The following is a 23,569-nucleotide window of genomic DNA, read 5'->3' on the forward strand; positions in this document are numbered from 1 at the left end:
AAAGAACAGCTAGCATGTAGAGTAAGAGAGTCTGTTTTTGGCAGAAACTCCCTTTATGTTTCAGTCAACGTGTTTTTTTTTTTTACTTAGAAACTTTTGGAGGTTATGTATGCCAAAGGGCCTTAGGCACTGACCCTGAGTGGCTCGTGGGGGACACGTGACACCATTAAAGTAAGTTTTATGGTTCGGCAGGGCTGACAAACCCCTCAATATATTTACATCATACATAATGTTAACTGTCGTGAATCGCAGCTGTTGGCCGCTCTTATCTGGCTGGACGGAAGGGCACAGGGCGTTTAGTGAGGATTAGCTCGTTCCCTAAGCTCCCGCAGTCTCCTCGTTCGACACCGGCAAATGGCTCCCAGACGGTGCAGTAAGTTAATAATCTTGTTTCTAGAGCTTGTAATGAAATAGACACCTGCCCTTCTGCCACCCAAGGGGCATTAATTAATATCGTAATTTAATGTTTCTTTGAGAAATGCTTGGGTGTTCTTTGCGCTAATGGTGGTCAATTAGTTTCTTAACATGTTGACATTACTTCCCCCTGCCTCACTTTGGAGAGTCTCGTTAATATGTACGTTGAATATCTGTAGAATAAGTAGTTTGAGGATCCCTTAGCTCTTCTTTGTGTCCCTCCCTCTCTCGCTCTTCGGCTGTGTGTGTGTGTGTGTGTGTGTGTGTGTGTGTGTGTGTGAGAGAGAGTGTGTGTGTTTGTGAGTGTGTGTGTTTGTGTTTGTACGCACGCGCGCGTACATGTGCGGATGCAGGAGAAGGCGATTTGGTTTATGTACCTTTACACACACTGTTGCTCTGGTGTGCCAAATGATTATTATAATTTTAAATATTTGTTTTGCGCAATGTAAAGATATTAACCTTGTATTTGAGCCATTTCATGAAACCAAGCATTCGTGGCCTGGCCCTTGCTGTAGCATACAGCTTGTTAGAACGAATCGTGGAGGGGCTAGTGGATGCATCTCATGCATATGTACGTTGCTACATCATCCAACATACAAAACCTTAACATGGTACCCACAACAACTATATGCTGAATTCTGTGTTGAGTGAAGTGTCGATTAATTGTCACATAGTAAAACATATGTTAAGCATTTGACAGAGAAGCACGAATTAAATGGATGTATTTACTGTATGTGTTGTAGGCTACTTCATAGGACTGTACAGCCAAATATTGGAAAGTACATATAGGTATGCTCATTGAAATAGCATCGTCTGTCGTTGTCCATCAGCCTTAGTGCAGCAGGCTGAACCATAAACTGTGGTGTGAATGGGAAAAATGAACCTTGTTAATTAATTACCCCAAGTCTGAACTGAACGCTGTGGAACAGATTGCGCAGCTCTGCTATTTTCCGGCCACTGATTTTAACTTATGCAGTCTCAGCTGGATAGTACATTATCTGTTTTTAGTGAGTTGGGAAACACGCTGTTCATAAAATTAGCCGACTACATAATGCTAGAACATTCCCAATTAAGTCCTTGAAGTGGCGCCTTTGCTTAGTCTATGTGTAAGAGAAAAGAATAGGAAGTTTTGATGATAATAGTTTGCTGTACTCTGAGTTGCATGGGCAGGTGCTTAGTATTGGCACACTGTGTGTGTGTGTGTGTGTGTGTGTGTGTGTGTGTGTGTGTGTGTGTGTGAGTGTGAGTGTGAGAGAGAGAGAGAGAGAGAGAGTTTGTGTGAGTGAGTGAGTGAGTGAGTGAGAGAGGGGTGTGTGTGTGTGTGTGTGTGTGTGAGTGTGAGTGTGAGAGAGAGAGAGAGAGTGTGTTTGTGTGTGTGTGTGAGTGAGTGTGTGTGTGTGTGTGTGTGTGTGTGTGTGTGTGTGTGTGTGTGTGTGAGAGAGAGAGAGAGGGGAAAGAATGGACAGTGTGTATTTGTGGTTATAGGGGCGTGGGGATAGGAAGCAGTGCAAACTCCCTGACTACGATCCCTGGACGAGCGCTATCTAAATACAGCTCAGCTGTAAGCAGGGCCATTGCAATACGCTGTTTTTTGTCTTTCTGCCCTAATCTCTCAATTACCAACTCCAACATTATGACAATTTCCACTTAACTTAAAAATAAGCATTTCATTCCTTTTATGGAGTAGTCGATTCAATACAAATCTATAGACACAAAAGAGAGACCATCATCATGGTAATTTTCTGCATCATGCTTGTTTTTCAATGAAATGATGAAACTACAGCTTTTATGATAAACTTTGCAAAATACATATATGACTGACTGCATCAAATTACATGAAATCATTGAAGACATTTCATCTGAACCAGTCATAACTCTATTTCGCTATTTCAAATGGACAAAGGTTCGGAATTAAGGTCAAGTGATCTCCCAGTCTTACTGCACTCTACGTGCCTTCAGTAGGCTAGTGTTCCATTAATTCTCCTGACGAGATAGGCGCACTCGAAATTGCTATATTATTATCTACAATACCGTAATATGGCAGTATATATTATGATAATCGTTATTAATACAGACTCAGCTCAAACGTGCCCTTTCCTAACCATTATATTACCACGTGTCAGTGCCAATAATTAGCCTCAAAAGGACATGGCCTAGGATTAGGCTCACATCTCCTGCTTTTAATCATACTAAAAGACTTGGGGAAAGAGAGGCGCGCAAAAGCAGCATTAAATAATATCTTGCATGTTAACTGCCCATGACGTTTCTTAAATGGTGGTATACCTGTCGTCCTGTCGGACACACAGACAAAGCCGTGTTAATGTTATAGTGAGTTATTATTAAGGTGAAGCGTAAAGTGCACTGAGAGGACCGTTTAATACGGTTAGCGATGTTGACGACTGTGTGACGCATCTTAGACCACTTGCATGAGACTGGAAAAGTTACTTTGCAGAATCAAATATGATCATGTATGTATTACAGAATATTAAAATAACAAAAATGCTCCAACTTCTGTTTTCGACATTGTGTGTTTACTGGGGCCCATTTTCAGACGGCATAATTGTGAAGTCAAGCTTCCACTCACTAACGAACTTCCAAATACCACAGACCACTTAGCCTATCTTAATTATGAAGTGTATCTACAAAAGTCATATAGGCTAGGTTTCATATTCGTCATAGTCTACCTCCAAGTTTATTATGGCCCACCAAAATTAAGGCTTAATATCAGAAAAGCCTACTATCACAACATTTACTGTCAGTGTCATAACATATTTAAAGAACCCTTCAACCACGTCCAAATACACAAACACAGGTCCTAACGTTATTACAATTGATTGGATTTACTTATCAACAAACTGCATGGGTAACTCCTGCACAGCCTGTAGCCTATTGTAGGCCCTATAGGCTACTTGTGGTTCACATTTGACTATGTTTTGGATCTTGTGGCCGTATACATGCATTGCAGTCACTTTTGGGAGATGTAGGCTCCTGATAAGGTGTATTGATCAGGGAAGGCAAATCCATGAATATTTACAAAAATGCTCCTTTTAACCTACTGTGGTCAAGTGCGGTTGAACTGGCCATCGTTGGATGCTTGAGACGGCCAAGATCAAGTAGGACAGATGTTAAACTTGGTAGGCTACATTTGTAAATATAGCTTTAAACCAAACTGCTGTGTGACCGAATTAGCAACATTCTGGTTTTGACAAAAATATCTCAACGAATGTATCTAAGTACCCTCTGTCTTTGAATAAATACAATCAAAGAAAATTAATTTACATACATTCGTCTAGACATAGGTAAAAGCAATAGCAATATTTATTTAAAGTTGATCACTGATACACAAAATTGCAATTATAGCTTACTATAAGACTGATATAATAATTGGGTAAATTAGAAAATTACGTGGTAACTGAATAAATAACAACAGGCCTATCATCAGTAAGGAAATTCTTCTTATTACAATGCTCAGCGGAAATCCATACAAAGTAGCAGTTCCTAATTGGTCAAAAGCTTCGTCATCGATGGCTGTAAGGGCTATTGAAGCGTTTTTGAGTCGGGCTGATGTACAGGGTGTGTGTTTTTTTATTCATGCAGGGGCTTATGTTAAAGAAAAAATCCATCCAAAATAGTGGGAAAGGTTTACATAACTCCATGTAAACAGAATACTTAGACCTAACTCGGGACAGATGCATGATGTCTTTTTTTTTATTTTGTCCTGAGAAAATGTGAAAATAAATGTAAAATTTGTTTCCTGGATGGCTTCATTTTTCCGGTTTGCATTATAACTAGTTTTTGAACGAGGGGAAAAGATCTAAATGACATTTGAGTAAAGACAAATTCCATTGACGATTTTTCATCAATAATTCCTTGGCAGTGAACTATTGGAAGTAGTCAAACGCAGAAGGTGAAACGCCGGTCAAGCTGTCTAACTAATATTAAAATGTGCTCTCAGAGAGCGAGAGAGACAGGGTGAGAGAAAAAAGGAGAGAGAAAGAGAGGAATGGTATGATGGGGGATGGGAATGTGATGCTCTTCCAAACAAATGACTTAACTTAGAACATAAAAGAGATCAAATGTTAAATAAAAAATACAACAATAAGTATAAAGAAGAATCAGAGAAATGTGTCAAGGCTGTAAGAACACAACCTTATTTTGTGATCATGAAAGCGAATACAGAACACCAGCCTTCCCTTATCTGGGCCTTGTTCAATGTTTGTTTGTGTTCTGTCTCGATAAACGGCAGTTTACCAATAACATGGTATTATAGTATGGTGCAAACCAGGGTTCCCCTTGCTCTTCTCTTCCATTCCAAAGGCCACGGTCTTCCCTGCGCGATGCACAGGTTATGCAGCGGTCAGTGGTATGGTAATGACGAACAGAATAAAAAACCCTGGGGGACAAAAGAAAGTTATTTTTCATCTCCTGTCACATGGCTGCTTTTGTGTCTTCTGTTTTATTGAATATTTATAATATGTTGAGGTACCCAGGGTTACGTTTAGGGAAAGTGTGAGAGATATGACGTTTTGTTATTTCGTCATACTATTTCAGTTAGTTATAAAAGGTGCTCAGTGATCTTCCATTTTTAGTTGTGGTTGGACACATTTCCGAAGGTTTGTGAATAAAGTGGGTGGTTGGAACTGTGTCTGGTGGTTTGGTCTGGTCTGAACAACCCTGATGGAGAGAGTGGGTTCTTAAACCATTTTGTAATTTACGAGCTCTTTAGCTGACCCTAACGACGTCTCATAATGTTTGCGGAATTTGTCAAATATTTGGCATGTCTTTTCTCTCAACCTTTGGCCTAGTCTACGGAAATAGCAGTAAGCAGCATTTTCAGATGAAATCAAAATAGTGGAAAATATGACAGTAGTATTTCCAGTAGATCGTTCAACAAAGTTCAAATACGTTGGCATAACGTGCAATTAGGCTATATCTGTATAATTTCTAATTTATTTCCAAATCAGATTAGCCAAATAATAAATGACACGTTGAGTTTGTAAGTTGTAAGTGTGTGTGTGTGTGTGTATGTGTTGAGAGAGAGGGGGAGAGATACAGAAAGAAAGAGAGGGAGAGGGAGGTGTTTGAGTCTCATTTGGCATTTACAGCTATGGACGCTGTGCTCCAAGTCGTCTATATGCACCCTGTAGAACCGAATTTGTGTGAGCAATCAACAACCGCAAATTCGCGTCTACGGGAATACATGGACGATTCCAATACCACCGCTCTGTCAAGCTGTGCTCAATCATATGACTTCTGATATGAGATATCTCTTAACAGTCAAACAAATTCAACCAGTGATGAAGACGAGACTGGCGAAGGAGAAAGAGGAGGTGAGCGCGAGGAAAGGGGAAGACTGGTCGAGGAAACCGTAAAGCATGGGAGCGCGTGGGGATCATTGGAGGCGATTGATTTACGGCGTTTTACAGCCCAATAAAACTTAGACAACATTCAACCAGAGGCCTTCGACGTTGCTGGCCGCGCGCGATTCCAATAAATAAGACATGCTAACGTTATGTGTCGTTTTTATTCTTATCCCATAAAAACTGACAAAGCAATGATATCCATTATTTAAGAAGTAGTCTAGTGATGCTGTAGGTCTGCTTTTGAGACTCGTCAATTACAGATGCTGGAGGGATACAGTCTGCAGTCCATCGTGCTGCTATTGATCACGTCCTGCTAACACAACTGCCTCTGCTCTTGTAAGGGTAGCTCTTCTGTGGCAATAGACTCACTGACTGTTGTTGCCCCAAAAGATTTCAGTGATTTCCCTTATTTACGGCCTCTTGAACAACCACTTAGCCACAACGGTATATAGCCTTTAACTTAACTTTCTAATTAATAGCAGCATAGCCTACAATTGGTTTCCCAATTTAAGTTGATAATGGTAGAATACTAAGGCTTTCATTTAAGACTTTCTGCTGTGATTAATAACTGCAATCATATTGTCAGTTTTGCCACCTTGTGTCACCATGGCATTTTGGTTTCTTTAACTAGGTCAGTTTATTGAGCCTTTGTAAATATTATGTTGTTTTGTCCCACACTCTTGTATAGGGATTATGCATTATGCATTATCCTTAGCCTTATTTTTGTAATTCTACCAGCTGCATCAGTATAAAGATATAAGATCACTCTATCATCTCTAAGCTCAGGTCGAGTGATCCGTCTCTCAGTGGTTACGCAGTTGATTTTCCCACGCTATGGTATGTTGATTGTGCCACTTTCTATTATTTCTTTCCAGCACATTTTTCAAGCCATCTCTGGTTACCTGTGTCCCACAGCTAGGTCCACTCCAGCACATGGGCGCAACCAGCGATGGCTACTTAACCCTTGTGTGCTTTCGGCGATATGCAGAAGCAGGGTCATCGATATACCGGGCCTCCATTTCATCAAACACTCTCGCACACCTACACAAAGGGGTTCATAAAGATTCGAATAAACATTTGGTTCCTTATCCGGGGACTACCTCGTTGGCTGCCATTGGACTGCAGCGTCACGTGGTAAAAGTAACTTTACAGGGTAGCTCGCTAGTAGGAGGGCTTTATGGACCAGAAAAACGACAAAGGTAGAAAAATTATTTTCCACTCCAGAAATTAATGATCATGAGCTCGTATTTGATGGACTCTAACTACATCGATCCGAAATTTCCTCCTTGCGAGGAATATTCACAAAATAGCTACATCCCCGAACACAGCCCTGAGTATTACAGCCGCACGAGGGACACCGGCTACCAGCATCACCATCAGGACTTGTATCCTCCGCGCGTGACCTATCCGGAGCGCCCGTATAACTGTGCAAGCATACCCGAGCCGGAGCCCCAGCGAGGGCATGGGCTCACGCACTCAGGGAGCCTGCTGGCGGCGGGGAAGGCGCAGACTGCTCCACGTGAGCCCCCGCCACCTTTACCCACATCCCCCACAACCCCACCGACAGCACCTCCCGCCTGCATCCAAGCCGCCCCGGAGCTCCCCACCAGCACAGCCGCGACTAAGCAGCCCGTGGTCTACCCCTGGATGAAGAAAATCCACGTCAGTACCGGTAGGCATCAAAATCCCTGTGTTGTTGTTTCCCCTTGCTCTCTCACTCCCTCCTTCACGTGCGTTTCCCCCTTCCCCTTCTCTTATTTTACCTCGGGAGTCTGCTTGAACCAGCCCCGTGCAACGTACGTTGTGAGAGAAGCCCTTTGAAACGACGCATATGAGGCGGATTTACGACTCAGCATTGGCAATTACACCCGCCATAAATTTTATAGCGGAGGCACTAGTCTGGACAGCCGTATTGCCATGTGGCTTTTTCTGTTATGTATGTGTCGGAGGAAAGTGAGAGAGGGAGGATGAGAGAGAGAGGGAGTAAAAGAGGAGGCAAAAATATCTTAGATTTGTAATGTTGAATTAATAATTTAGCTGCACTCTAAGTGTGAAACGACCGCTCATTATATAGACCAGGCCAAGTCTTTCAGGAAGTGGTTAAATGAAAATAAAGTTGATCCCCATTTCACTTTAGATACTTTTCACATTTCACTTCACTCAGAATTTACTATCCTCTTTTTCTTCTTTGTTTTCCCTCCTTTTCCTCTGTTTCTTTCCTTTCCCCACCTTACCCCTTTCTAGTGAATCCCAATTACACTGGAGGAGAGCCCAAGCGGTCCAGGACTGCTTACACACGCCAGCAGGTCTTAGAATTGGAGAAGGAGTTCCACTATAATCGCTATCTAACTCGGCGACGACGCATCGAAATCGCCCACTCCTTGGTGCTCTCGGAGCGGCAGATCAAAATTTGGTTTCAGAACCGCAGGATGAAGTGGAAAAAAGACCATAGGCTACCCAACACCAAAGTCAGATCTTCCTCCTCTTCGTCGTCTACTTCAGGCGCGACCACCGGGGCCAACACAGCTACCACAGCCGGCAATGTATCTAACAGCGCGGGCTCCAGCACCATAGCAGTTCCCGAGCAACTCTCTCGGGTTCCCGGGGTCGATCGAGATCAGGATATAACAAGGTTATAGACACGAGAATATTTCAATTTGCGGATTGAGAACAATGGAATATTTATGGAAATATATTCTTTTTATATGTATATTAAGATATGTTCTTCGTAGTGTTCTTGTGCGTAAAACTGGGTGTCCTCTGAGTCCATAGTTATATAAATATGCATGTTATATAGCATGGATTACTGCGAATACCTAGTGATTTTTTCGGCTATCAGGGTTTATTTATTAAACATAGTAATTATGCCATTTTAATAAATTGTGTTGACTGATACTTAAATGGACATTTTGAACAAAAGAGTGTGAGGGATCCTATCCGTCTGCTCAATGGCCTACATGCACAATCCTTTTATTTATTTTGCAAACAAAATTGTAGATATTTCTATTGTTCCCCCATGTGAAAGATGATTACACGTCTTGCAGGGCTGAACGTACGTAGTTAGTAGCCTATTCATGTAAAAAAGTAAAATGTTGTGAGTTTGTTTTGTTTCTGCGCAACCTCCAAAATAAGGCCTCTAGTACTGAATAAAAAGGGTAGTGCGTTTTGTGATACTAGTACTGTGATTTAGACTGAATAAAAGTTGTTATTGTTAAACAAATGCAATAAAATAAGTTTAAATGTATTTGTGATAATCGTAGTGGTAAATAAAACTGTGAGTGTCAATTAGTTTAGAGTACGCCTGGTCGTCTATTCTTTACATATATATTTTTGCATTTGACCTATATGTGTACACAGACCTTGGACCATGTAACGTCTTCTACAAGGGGATCAAAACAGCAGAACAAAATACTTTCAAAACCTGAAGTGCTCAATGGCATCGGGAAATTGATTGATGGCTTTTCTAACAATAATTCTATTCTTCTACAAGTGAGGGGGCTCCTCACAAGGGCTAAGGGTTTTACAAGTCATCTCACATGAATAGAAGTTTTGGGGTTCAAGTAAAGGTTAGTAAGTCCCCCCTTGCAATAGCTGATAACCTCTGCACCCCTCCTTTGCCAGTTTTGTAAGCATAAATGTGACTTGCGACGTAATACCAAATTAGAGAAATATATAGAGAAAATATTATTTGGTCTTGGGGTTTTAAAATAAAATAAGCCATGTGTTTATTATGAAATGTTTGGGCATGTTAATGTAAGTTCATATTGCCTATTTCAAATTAAAGTAGGTTGTGGCTTGGCTACATTTACAAATACAAACAAGCCCACCCAGTGTTTTTTTCCCTGTCCCTGTTTAACACCTACTTTGTCCAGGTGTAGGTTCTCTCTCTCTCTCTCTCTCTCTCTCTGACAGTTTGCAATAAACTAGTGTAGAATATCTTTACAGACCAGGTGTTTGTATTGTTGTGTGTATTGTGATGCATTCGAATAATTTCCACAAATCAAATGTATGACGGTCTTGGAGGCCGGGTGACAGTAAACCACGGAATTAGTAAACTACGTCATTTAAGATTATGACCACTCTATTTTCTAACAGGGTTGCACACAAACTTACAACTGCATTGGGCCATGTGAGAAAGCTTTGTAGGCGCAGTTTTAAAAATATGGACGATTAATATGATTAATGATGACTAATGACGAAACTACAAATGATTTAGATGTTTTAAGATCGAAACATAAAAACCTGTACAGCTTCTCAAAGGGACTTTCAACAACTTTCAGGCTTGAGTGGCAGAAAATGAAGTTAATCGAACTGTATAACTTAGGACTATTTTTGATCCCCTGTTTGCACACCTTGGCTTGACTACTTTCCATGAGCCTAAATGTCTGACTTCTAAATGTTATATTTAGCCTACTTACAACATGTTTCAAACTGTAATTTGTACGACTGTCCCACTGAAACTTTTGTCTGTGGCTGGGGGAAAACATTCGTTTTGTTTTGGAAACAGATGCAATAGTTTGTCTTTGCTAAAAAAAAAAAAAAAAAAATCTACTGCCTAAAACAACACAACAAACTGTAGCAGGGATTGGCGGAGCCACTCTAACGCGTTTATTAACTAAATCTTGACTTTCAGGTTTAAGTAGTCTACAACAGTCCCCAGCCTGACATAAAAGAGAGACATCGTGACCGCATAATCTGACCCCTCAACTTAAACATCTCCCCAACGCCCAGCCTTCCACTCGAGGTTTGGGACGATATGGCTGTATCGGGAAGAGGCTCACTTTCCTTTGCAGAAAGCAAATATACTCAGCTTTGTTAAAATAGAAACAATCTGACAAGCTACTTTCTCTGAGGGAGGGGGAGGGGAGGCAACCACGTTGCTACGTCTGAGTACCATACTGAAAATGCCAGAGTCGTTGCTCCCAAACACTGCTTTCTCGCCCAGAGAGAAGGGATGCTTTGGAATTTTTTGAACAGGCGATAAAGAGGGCAAGGAGTTCACTTGGAGGGCAAGTCCTTTGTACTATTTGATGTCATCCTTTGCTCGACCTTTACAACGTCGTGACACACTCACTAAGCGCTCTCGACTTCGACCGTCAGGGTGCGTGCATGTGGGAGGGTGTATTTATGAATGCGAGTGTGTGTGTGTTTGTGTTTATGTTGCAATGTCAGGATGGCCTTTGGGTTGTTTTGAGGATATCCCATCTTATGTTAATTATGGATACATTTGTCATATGGTTTATCAGTTGGATCTGTCTTTAGTAGGCCTAAGTCAAATATATCAGTGTATAAACTGCACTTAGCCATTCAGTAATTCCATTATATTGCACCTTAAATTGTAATATGCAAGACAAAAATATATTTATTTAAAGTAATATATTAGGCCACATAGACTGAGGCCGAAATGATTTCACCAGCATCATTGCATTGACTGCTGAGGTGGTTAACTTGGATGTTCTCTTGCATCTCTCATCAGACTTTTATCTTCATGATATTCATCAGTGTATGATAAGGAGCAATAAGTGCAGCTTAATAGAATGTAATGCCAGAATGCTATTGCTCACAAGAGAGTCGTTTCATACGTGTGGGCCATCAGATATGCTCTATAACTTACTGAATGGCCTAGATGCAAGCAGCCCTACTTGATATCTCAAAACAGCAGTCGGTTAGTTTGTAAACATACATATTTGCATTATGTTTGTTGTCTTTGGGAATCACCGTCCTGTGTTGTGATCGTAGACACCCTCGCGCCGCTTTGACGTCCCTAGCTAATGCCCAGTTAATGTCCTGCTGTTTAATTGTAGTAATTTCACATAGGAGCCTGATTGAGACCTGACATGTCACACTCCACGAATTGCCCGTCACAGGTAGCAGTTGAGTACCAGTTGAGCTATTATAACTGTGCATGGCAAAGTAAAGGCAGACGCTTTTCATATCTGGAGCTAACAAAGTTTTTTTTGCCAGGCTACACAGTGCAGTCGTTCTCTCTGCATGCAGCTCTCTTCTCTCTCGCCACCTCTGTCTTTCACACAGACAGAGAGAGAGAGAAGGAAAGAGAGAGAGTTAGAGGTCAGAGTTTATCATTAACTGAGCTTGTGATCGATGCTAATATAAGTCAACTGTTTTCATATAGGGAAAATAATCAATAACTATAACCACCGTACCTGCATTTACTAATGAAAAACAGGACTTACCAAGTTACCAAGATAATTGATGATGCCTACGATACATAAAGTGTCCATATCACAATACACAAACAGTTTTCAATGGATTGGAATACATCTTTATCACCGTCCAAAGCGGCATCTAAGTTAATCAATTTAAGTTTGCAGAGGCGCATCAGTAAATACCCTTCAACCAGGACGCAGCTAAAAGGCAGAAATGGCTATTTGTCATCTAACTGTGGTCTTTTAATAGATAGACTACAAATGAGACTGTGGTTACATTTGGATCATGCACATAGTAAAATATAATTTGGGCAGCAGGGGCAAGGGCAAGAAAACATTTTTCTTTTCTGAGACATACGTAAACAGATATAGCTAGCCTACATATTAGAGTAATGATAAAACAAAACATTTGAAAAAATATATATTTTGTCTTCACGTGTTTTTAGTTTGAAGGGTTGTGAGCTTCTAAGAAACTAAAATGAGAACTTGAGGCTCTAGTTGTTGACATCGGTTTGCTCATGCAGATTTATTTACTTCTTAGCTTCCCAAATGTTGTGTCGTGTGTGTGTGTGTGTGTGTGTGTGTGTGTGTGTTTGACTTGCCGTATTGGTTAAGTGCAAGTCTTGCGATTTTCTCCGTTTGCAAGACAACGATAAATATTTGTAGAACCAATGAAGTGTTTACTTGTGAGCTGGTGTCTGGCGACCGGGAAGGTCACGACCCTACTTGAGATAGGAGGGACACTTAAAGCGAGAGGAAACAGAAGAAGCGCTAGAGACCCCTTTAATGGTGACATCGACCTCCACTGCACTGTAGGTGTAGTGACTTTACTAGTGTCTGGTGTTTAGTTGCAACGTTGGTTTTTTGTTTTGTTTTTTTACTTTATATTTATGTAGCAAAAAGAGTTCTGAACATATGTTGTTGAATAAAACGTGCGTCAACATGACAAAAAATGCATGCGAAAATGCTCATTTGTAAATCAGGCCATATCTGGAATCGTTTCAAGTACAACATTCCTTTGCAACACTTTGATTTATGACATCGTTTTAAAGCACGTTTTAAGTTCTTCAGCCCTTCCCAATCTTGCACAGCGCTAGGAAGAGTCTCCAAGGAGAGGGGGAAAAAACTTTAAAATATAGACAGTTTTTAATACGCCTTTTTTCTTTGTCTATTTTTAAGTGTTGTATTTCCACAACCCCATTAAAACAGTAATAATCCTGGTAAAATGCGTTAATTTGATATTTTTGTTTTCGTTTTAACAAAAAAGAAAACCGTGAGGATTAGAACTCGTACAGGAAGGCCTAAACGTATGTGGTGCATATGTATCAACGCCCATGGTAGAAGCCTCGCAGAGTTGAAACAGAGGTCGCCCGACTATTGAACAGAGGAGGGAGGGCATTCTCAATGGCGAACCGCTATAAATCTAGTCGCTCTTGTATTCAAACTCTGGAGAACAGCAGATGTTCCCCTCTCGCCAATGGGTGCGCGCGTGTATGCTTGCTTGAGTCTCTGTGTGTGGATATACATGCGCGCGTCTGACAGTCTTTAAGGGGGAAAAAATCAACGTGTGTGTGTGGGAGAGAGAAAGAGAGAGAGATTCGTGCCACATTTGGCCACGGGCTTCTAAATCGGTTTTAACATGACAGAACCTGCACAGAGAACTACATGTCTGTACCTCCATGAAGGTGGCTCTCACTTGTTATGCATTCACAGTAAAACAATGTTTTCTATAAACATTACTATTTATAGCTATTCATGATATTGCTGAAAATGCATTTGTCACTAATGGAAGACGTTGGTTTTAATATATAACAAAAGGATGAATATAAAAACACAATGCAGAAGACCTGCAGTTATCTAATGCCTTGTGATTTGCAGCAGAATTTGAAATTATGCTTTTATGAACAGATGACAGACATGTTGGTTTCAAGAGACCTCGAGTAGACAGAGGTCTAGGGTTAGCCATTTTCATGGTGTCTTCGACAGCGCATGCATTGCGGGTGGCCGTCTGGGCCCAACCAAGGAGGTGTGGGTGCATACAGGTTATGCCAAGCACACGGTTCCTTTCACCTTCACTCACTATCAAGGGCAATACATTTTTTGTGCTAAATTTGGTAAAAAGCCACCATATTTGGGTGGCTGAACTGCTGATTCTATGTTTTGTGACCTAGTTGCAGTCCTTTTCATATGGACCACAGAGTAGCCTAACGCTAGTTACGTAATCTGTTCGGGAGGAGAAAACTTTAACTACTAATCCATGAGAGATTATTGCATTTAATCATAAAGATGAAGTGACGCTTTGGTCCAAAGTTATTCACAAGGATGGACAACATTGAAAGTACAGTGCAACAGGAAGCCTAGTATAACAATGAATTCTATAACAATAAATACAGTGGAGGAGGAGTTGAACTGATTAATAAAAAATAGTATAGACATACTATATTAGAATAAGATCAAGAAATGCAACACTTCATACAATTAATAGAAAATACTGAACAATTGCATTATTTGAGTGGGAAGTTTGACGGAAAAGCTCATTAAAATGAGCCTTATTATGTACAATTGTGTTTGATCATTGAACTCAAATAATTATGTAGGTATAAGATAGGCCTAATTATCAAATTAAGTATGATTCATATTCCTGAATTATGGGATGTCGCCTCTACCATCACATTTCAAAATTTGTATGTATTTATTTATTTATCTTGCAAATTTGATCGCATGTAAATTTGTAAACAGAAACGTGCTCAACCAGCGAAAATTTTCCTCTACGCTGATGTAGGAATCGTCTATGCTCTGTCGACTCCATCTTTTCTTTTCTTTCTCTTTTTTTAAAACTCGGCGTTGTTTACAGCAACAGAAGGCAATGGAGTCATAAATCTTGAGCTGACTCCGCCGAGACGAGGCCATTTGTATGCATGGATCCTACCCCAGCCTGTACCTTACCCATTCACATGTCCCCAGCTCCCTGCCTCTCCCAGTCTCCCCTTCATCTGATCTGCCCTCTGAAAGTCATCAGATATGGCTCGGATTAGGGGGAGTATAGAGCTAATTACGGATCTGAGACTAAATTAGCACGGCTGCAAAAGGATAGTATGGGTATAGACTACGTGCATCTGCAACACGGGTTAGAATTTCAACATTAGATTAATTTTGCTTTATGTTTTTACTTTTTCTGAAATTGTGTAGTGCTTGGAACATGGCGTTGCTAGCCGCGTGTGTGTGATTTTAAAAACCACCTCCTTAATCGTGTGCAGCCTCTTCTCTTCCCTTCATTTTTTTCCGTGTATTGATGCTTCTGCTTGGCTCTGCCGAGACGGCCTCCTCCTCACAGAGAGACATTGTAATGGTTTGACAGGGAGAGCTAACGGTGCGCGCGTTGCGAGCGAGGAGAGTAAAAATTGATTTATTGCCGTCGCCGCGGTTCATCCAGAGTTCACGAGGAGCTGCCTGCTCGCTAGAAGTGCAGCAGCCGGGAGCTGTAGTCTTGGTGCAGGAGAAAGCAGGCAGAGAAACGACGCTACATGCAATACACTGTCTACTTTGTTGTGACACGATTTAACAGTGACTCACGTAAATAAATAAATAAATACACAAAACATGTTTTTAAAAAACAATAAAAAAATATTATTATTATTATTATTATTATATAGTAGGACCTATTGGTAGTAGAAGTTAACATTTGTCTCTTAGCTAGCTCACCAACACGATATATATTTCAGCAGCATTACTAATTAATGTTAGTTTATAATAGCCTATTATGTAGTAATATTAGTAGTGGTAGTACAACTATAGTAGTAGTTGTTGTAACCTTGTCCAACAGTGTTAATTGATTTGTGGTTGGATTATTTGGACCTGTATTTTGCAAAGGGCACTGGTGAATCAAAGTTTTAGGCTGCCACAACTCTAAGATTTGGTCCAGAAAGAAATTATTCAGACCGGTATTATACAATATCAAACCACCTGACGCTTGTGAGAGCACATATCAAACAAAACAAATTATGCTGCATAAAAAGTAAAAGTTTTGCATTGGACAGGTATCCCACAGAGAGACACCTGTAGGAGAAGGGTGCTTAGATTCCTCTTGAATGCGGAGAGGTTTACTACCTAAAGATGTGAAGAAGAAACTTTTACTGGATCCTCAAATCATGTGAAATGCATGCATCTGAGATTTGTAAGGATAATGAAAGATTGTGAAAACCCATATGGTTATTAGCTCTACAGTCTCAGCACCTGGCCTTTCCATCCACTAGATTTTTAATTTGTATGCTAATGCTCATCATCAAAGACACACACATTATACATAGCCTAATGTATTTTGCCATTTTATATGGAAGACACATTTGACGTATTTCTTATCTTCTACTGTCTTTATTGTACAGTGGAGTTTAGTTATATGTTTATACTTATACTTATGTTTACCATTTCTGCTGTAAGTGCATGTTGTGTGTGATGTCTGTATGCTACTGAGACCCTTGAATTTCCCCATGGGGATCAATAAAGTATCTATCTATCTATCTATCTATCTATCTATGGGCAATTCCATGCAAAGGTCATCCTTACCATGGAAAAAAAGTTGTGCATACGCAAATAGAACTGTTGTTAAAATCTTCATTTAGGTCTATATTTTATTGTTTGTAAATTATCTGATTGAATTTGAGTTTGATGGAGAATTACACTCTTTTTACATCATACATATGGTGTGCAACCATACAGAAACAACATTTTTCACATGGTAATATTTTACATATTTCAAAAGTGGATAAATGGACCCAATGTTCAAACAAATTGTATCCTTTGACAAATTCCAGATTGACAAGGGAATGGTAGAGCAATGTGTATGCTCATCTTGCCTTTAAGACCACAACTCCTTACATTTGTAAGGCTTTTGTTTTTAAGTCAGCAAGTTCCATGGCCATGTCACATCCATAACGTTTTATATGAAAAGTTTATGCTACACATACAGTGTTGATGCGACAATGTCCATAGTGTCTGTGCAAAGCTGATTTATATAAATGTAAAGTGTGGTGAACAAATTGTGTCCCTTTCTTACTTTTAAAACCTTTAATGGTGCGTTATGGATGTGACGTTATGGATGTTACATAATGTGACTTTCCAAGACTGGAGACTTTATTTTAGCTCAAAGCCGATAAACGTCTGTTCTGGTGGCATGTCAGTTTCAACGCATTTCACCTTAGTGTTTACAATTGACATTTCAAAGATTATTAGGTTGATCAAAACCACAGGGAGGCCTTGCCTAACCATTAGCAAAACAAACATAATATTAAAATACCTCCAGTGATTAGCCTATAGCCATAGCCTATTTTCAAGTGGCCTAATAATGAAAATCTGAGCGATTATCTTCCCGTAACTGTCATACTGTTGTTGTACAGTACCTGGATTATCGTGTTAGCTGGTGAAGATGGCTGACTTTGCAGCTGGAGTTAACATAGTAACCTCCTTCTGTTGCAGATCTGTTCAGGCTGCCGCTCACGTCTGCTTAACAAAGTTTAATTTTAAATGTGACGCGATATGCCAGCATTTGAAGTGTCAGGTCCTCTGTAGCTCATACCCACAGAGTAACATGAGTAACGGCAGCAATAAACTAGATGTACCGCATAGCGGTACACAATATGACCGCCTCTCAGTCCTGCACATTCTCTTCACAAAAATAAATCACACTTGTCAATTTGTCTCCATCTCCTACTCCTGCAACTCATGTGCACGTAAATGAGTGTGTGCATATGTGAGTTTGCTTTTGTTTATAAGAGTGTGTGTCTGTGTGTGTGTGTATGTGCGTATGCGTGCCTGTGTGTATTGTGTGTTTGCATGCGCACATGCATATGTGTGTGTGTTTATGTGTGTGAATTTGTGTGGGTGGGTGTTTGTGCATGTGTGTGCGTGTGTGTGCTTGCCTGTCTGTATGTGTTTATGTGTGTGTGTGCTTGCCTGTCTGTATGTGTGCAACTGTGTGTGTGTGTGTGTGCGTGCATGTACTTTATGTGTGCAAATCACAAATGAGGGGTATGGGCTAGGTTGATGCGGGCTCTTGAGACTAACATACCATACATATTTTGTCATTTTGGGTGCAACGGTTCAGGTAGGGCTAGTCATTTAACCTAGCGCGGTGGGGGAGTGGCCACCAAGTTTCATGTTCCCTGGTGTTTCAGTAACCCGGGAATCACTGATCAAAATTGATGACGATAAAATAAAAAAATAAATTTCTTTTTTATATTTTAAATTACTTGTTGTCCTGATTCTTCCTGTGGATCTAAGTGGGCACTGAGGAAGCAATAATTTCATCGCTAGTTTTTCATGATTACTATTTCAATTGTTTCATATCAAAATTCACTACTTAATAATGTGTTTTATGTAGTTTGTCGAGGACTGGTCACATCCATAACGTGAAACAGTCACATCCATAACGCCAGTTTTTCCTACATAATGCATTAGGAAAATGATGCATAGTTTCAAAAACACACTTTTTGTGTTCATTCAAGTCTCCTTCATGCTACATATATCATAGTTTTGGCAGTTTCCTTCAAAATTCACAGAGTTTGTAGAAAACCTGTAATCTCTCACAAAAGTGTGTCTATTTCATGTCACATCCATAACGCTGATAAAATGCCTTGTATTCTTAGGATGAAAATGATTATATGAAATTTGAGGATTTCTCAGTATTCAGAGGACAGAGGTTACATTAAAAGTTATGCAAATTAATTCAATGATACTAATTTTGCCCCTATTCTAAGGCATTTTGTTTACCAATATGCATCCAAATGTCACATCCATAACGCTGGAACTGCCCCTATCTATTTCACAAAACTTGCAAGCACATATTTTTAAACCACAAAGTATAATGTGTTCTTGTAAAATACAATATGTTCTTGGCTTAACTAGACCATCAGTATCATGGGTCCAGTACCCAGGAAGAAGGCATAGGCTACTGATTAAAATATGTACCTGGATAAAATCATTCTCTAAATCAATACCTGTGAATTTGATCACTAATTGTATATCACAACACCACAGATGAAAACACCATGAAAACATTTACATTCATTCATTTTACTGACGGTTTTATCCAAAGTCACTTACAAATGGACTTGCAAAAAATAGACCTTTTGTGACAAAATAGTGACTGTACAACTTTCAGACTCCTCAGAAAATATGGGGATTCACATATGTTGGTGTTCCTTGATACCAATTACAGACATTATGCATTGTTGTACCTATGTTTATCAGTAGTTCATTTTAGAATTGACCCATGCAGTGTGTCACAGGTGGTAGCAGATAAGCTTGATTTAACAGGGAGTGTGCTATGGAATACAGTGTCATTATCTATTATGAAGTCAAACCTGTAGCATACCTGCTGAGTAGTTCAACCACTAAACAGCAGTTCAAAAACTTTGTTTTAGTTTAGTAGATGCCTTTGTGGTTACTATTTAAATTTCGCTGTAGAATAAAGATTGTAAATATGCTGAGATACTCATCTCGTCCAACAGGTCTGATTATCCCATTGCTACCCAATCATCTCAAACAAACTCGCTGAGCTCATTTACAAGTCAGTATCAGAACAGAAAAGCCTTGCAATTCATCTCATTCATTTACAAAAAAAGAAATATATATATCCACTACTCACAAAAAGAGAAACAGCTTTCGGGTAAAATTTCAGAATGAACCTAATATCCACTGTAACCCTTACAGGTGAACTTAATGTGACTCTCTCTTCTCTAAACTTTTGAATACACATGTCCAACAGTTCAATGTTTCCGTACTTTCTGTACTGAAACGTTAAATTTCAGCCGAACTTTGTGAGTAGTGTATATATATATTCCAAACATAATACATCACAAAAACACACTCAGTGAGGTAGGCTAGGTAAGAGAAACACATAAGGTAAAGAACACAGATAAAAATACTCAGAAAAATACTTAAAAAACAACAACACAAACAGGTTGCCACTAGTGCGATGCCATCTCGTCTCTGGCCCTAACGTGGGTCGGTGTGGACCTATGGGGACTGAAGTTGCCGGATCGCTGCATGGGCTTCATATTCACATCAAGTAAATATCATTAGGCTAAAAAAATGGAAGCACACCAAAATGGCCAAGATAGATGGTTAACGGGATGTCACAGCCGACCCAGTTGCAGCTTATGAACGTAATATGGATTGAAACTGTAGCTGCTCTTTAATAATGTGAGTCTAAATGAGATTCTTTAAACCTCATTATAACACTTGGGCATCTGTGGCATGTGCTCAGTCTGTGGGGTTAGCATCTCTCTCTCTCTCCCCCCCCACCCCCAACCTCTTTTTTTGTGTTGGAGAAGGCGAAAAGGCTTGAAGGGTAAATTAAATGGAGATCATATCTGCAGTGGAAGGCAGGGTCAACGTGGGGTTGACATTCTCCTGCACAACATCCATCACAGAGAACAGACACACCAGCAAGCACAAAGAAAGACAGAGAGAAAGAGAAGGGAGGGAGGGTAGGAGAAAGAGTGTGTGTCTGTAAGAGAGAGTGTGTGTGAGAGAGAGAGGTAGGCAGAAACTGAGAGAGAAAGAGAGAAAGAGAAAAAACAATAGGAGAGAAAGACAGGTAGAGAGAGAATCGAAGGAGTGGTGTCGCATTGAAACCCATAAAACATGTTTGATTACTTTGTGCATGTGTGTGTGTGCGTGTTTGTGAGTGAGTGAGTGAGTGTGTGTGTGTGTGTGTGTGTGTGTGTGTGTGTGTGTGTGTGTGTGTGTGAGTGAGTGAGAGAGAGAGAGAGAGTGTGTGTGTGTGTGTGTGTGAGTGAGTGAGTGAGTGTGTGTGTGTGAGAGAGAGAGAGAGAGAGAGAGTGAGTGTGTGTGTGTGTGTGTGTGTTATGCATTTATGCTTTATATAAATTGCAACAAATCCATGTTCATCAATACCATGTTCAGACACTGCAATATAAAAATAATGTCAAAATACATTAGTTCTATCAAAAATGTGCATCACTTCAAAAGTGCTGAAGAGATTTATTTCATTTGGAACGCCTCTGCAATTATGGCATCTTTTTAAGTGTCTTTACAAGCCTTGCATGTCAACAGGCTGTGAGCCATGTCAGTTACAGCCATGACACCAGAAGAGCTGTGCACTTGCTCAGGACATAATAAGACAGCTGTGCCACACAATTTCCTAGTGAGCACAACATGTAATATTTGAGTTAGTGAAGCAGAAGCACCCTACGCCTTGTCAACATGTCTAATGTGCATGCCTGTAAATTGTGATTGATAACTAAGGACTTAATTTAATTTAAATATAATTATTTCATTATACTTTTTCTCACATCTGACATGACAACCTACAAATTCATTTAATCAAAACTTTTCATCCAGACAACAACAACAAAAAAACTTGCACTGAACCACATTTGCAAATGATTTCCCCACATTTCCTCGTACTTATGAAATTGATTATTATGGATGTATTGTTGTGCTCAAATTTATAGGCTAACCTTGGTTTAACCAAATTTTTATTCAAATTCACACCTGTGGACAGTCATTTGTGGTTGGAAACCTTTTTAACTAAAGGTCTTCATCCATGCCTTTAAAAATATAGCTAATGTTTTTCATTCAAATAAAAATCAAATAATGATTTACTTCATAAAGACAATATACAATTACATTATGCTAAATAATAATGAGTGATACTTTTATGGAATTAATATGATTATGAAAAAACATATATCTTGTATCCCAAACATCTTAAAATGACTTTTTTCATGTACAGTATTGGAGTTTGTCACCATCTGCACAAGTAGCCACGTAGTCTCAAGGGGCAGTTTATGGCACGTTTATAGTGAACAATGATTTGTAGTGTTCAACAAATCTGTATGTAGTTTCTTTACCAATGAAGTGTTCATTTTGTTTTCAACGTTTGTTTTATTAAGTATAATGTCTTGTTTTGAAACATTCAAAAATTATATGTGGTAAAATGTATTGTAGTATAGTCTGTGGTTTGTAAAACACTCACATTAGTGATTTTGTGCATCCATTAAACTTGATGAAGCTACCTCATCATAGCTCATATGTGCTTTGCTGATGGTTTACAGTCTGTTGCATTGAAAACCTCATGAAATCTTTGATATTGCGTTTAGGTAGGTGCTGAACTCAACCAGAAAACAATTTAGTACTGTATAAAAGTAAATGTAAAACTAAGATTAATATCACAAATGAACCCTGCATGGATTCAAATTCTGTGTGACTGTTATTGGTCACTACACTGGCAAATTCTGTGCCCTTAGAAATGTTTGCATATCTCTGTCTTCTACTTAAAGTTTAGCGCTTAAGCGCTCTATGATTCAAAACTCAATACTGATTACAGTGAATTTCCATATCAGATAATGTACCATAACTTGAGATCTGCTCAGGTTATTGACAGGAAATGGTTTTGTAATAGTTCCTCTTACCATAAATGCATTGCTTCCATCTCATTTATGCCTTACCTTTGAGAAAGGTCAAAACACAAGTCACTAAATGGTAAGTGTATGTAAATTGAGTTTCAGAGGTTCATATTTAACCCAAGAGAACACAAATCTCTCCACAGAAATTCAATTTGGTGCCCCAAAAAATGAAATTTGACATGAGCACTTAGGTGATCTGTGAGTGCCTGGAGAGTCTGTTTTAGCTCAGACAACAGGTAGCCGTCATCCGTTAAGATTACTTATGCCACATTCTGCCTTAGGGCACTCCTTGAACCCTACAAATTTGAGGCAGAACTCACAAATGGAATGAAAACCTTTAGACAGGAGTCCCCACAGAAGATTAAATGATGATGGGAGAGTAAAAGTAAAATGTAATAAACGTGCTCTGCGGTTGGAGGGACATTTGTTTCTTGTTATGTGAATTGTGGGCAAATATGCAGAAATGTGGGTTTGAAGATTTACACGTCTTGTGTAACATGCCACATTATACATGTGCGAACACACACACACACATACACACACACACACACACACATAAACTATTGAGGATGAAAATGATTCAGACCCTTTGTACTGGCTTCGGGTGCCTGTTTCTCCTCCGGCTTATCCTGTTTACATTCTACTTCTTCTAGTAGCGTTTCATTTACATTGCTCTCTATAGAAGCCTGAACACTGCCTGCTGTTGCCCTCGCCATGGTAAATGATACGGAATTGTTCTCTGCAGTTGACATTTGTGTTTAGGCGAAAAAAGGAGTCTTGATCAGGTGCAATAATGATACATATATGAAGGTATAAATCTTGTGCTACATTTTTTGCCGTGACTTTTTGCTTTTTGAGTGCCAGTATGTGTGTGTGTGTGCTTTTTTTTATCACTATGTGCAATTAAATGCTGTTAAAGCAAAATCTAATCTGCTGATGCTTTATCATGGCAGATGAAAAATATCCTTTGAAATAGCTTTGGTATGCAGAATTCAGTCTGCCTGCGCATGTGGTCTTATGTCCTGTGTCTTATGTTGCCTTTTCTTCTCTCCATCTTTCTCTGCCTTTCTAGGTGAATGGTCTTCATCGGGAGCACTCACACTTGCCAACACGGACATAGGAAGACCCAGTTACCATTCAGAGCAGCGCCCCCGGATGACACCGTCCTTGAGCGGGCAGGGCACTGACAACAAAA

At 39.7% G+C, this 23,569-nt stretch overlaps 1 protein-coding gene across 4 annotated transcripts; it reads left to right on the plus strand.

The window, feature by feature from the left end:
• The first annotated feature begins 155 nt into the window (after window positions 1–155).
• LOC125301799 (homeobox protein Hox-C4a-like) lies at window positions 156–23,569 on the plus strand. Of its 4 annotated transcripts, XM_048254542.1 has the most exons (4): window positions 210–373; window positions 5,692–7,449; window positions 8,022–8,409; window positions 23,447–23,569. In XM_048254542.1, the coding sequence occupies exons 2-4, from the start codon at window positions 7,008–7,010 to the stop codon at window positions 23,448–23,450; spliced, it is 834 nt and encodes a 277-aa protein (XP_048110499.1). In that variant the 5' UTR covers window positions 210–373; window positions 5,692–7,007; the 3' UTR covers window positions 23,451–23,569. The 4 variants fall into 4 exon arrangements, with proteins under 4 accessions (XP_048110497.1, XP_048110499.1, XP_048110496.1 ...); XM_048254540.1 differs by lacking the exons at window positions 210–373; window positions 23,447–23,569 and adding an exon at window positions 156–171 and having other exon boundaries at window positions 8,022–9,065; XM_048254539.1 differs by lacking the exon at window positions 23,447–23,569 and having other exon boundaries at window positions 213–373; window positions 8,022–9,065.

This window comes from Alosa alosa, chromosome 10 (genome assembly GCF_017589495.1).
Source record: "Alosa alosa isolate M-15738 ecotype Scorff River chromosome 10, AALO_Geno_1.1, whole genome shotgun sequence".
In the NCBI taxonomy this organism is placed as follows: Eukaryota; Metazoa; Chordata; class Actinopteri; order Clupeiformes; family Clupeidae; genus Alosa; species Alosa alosa.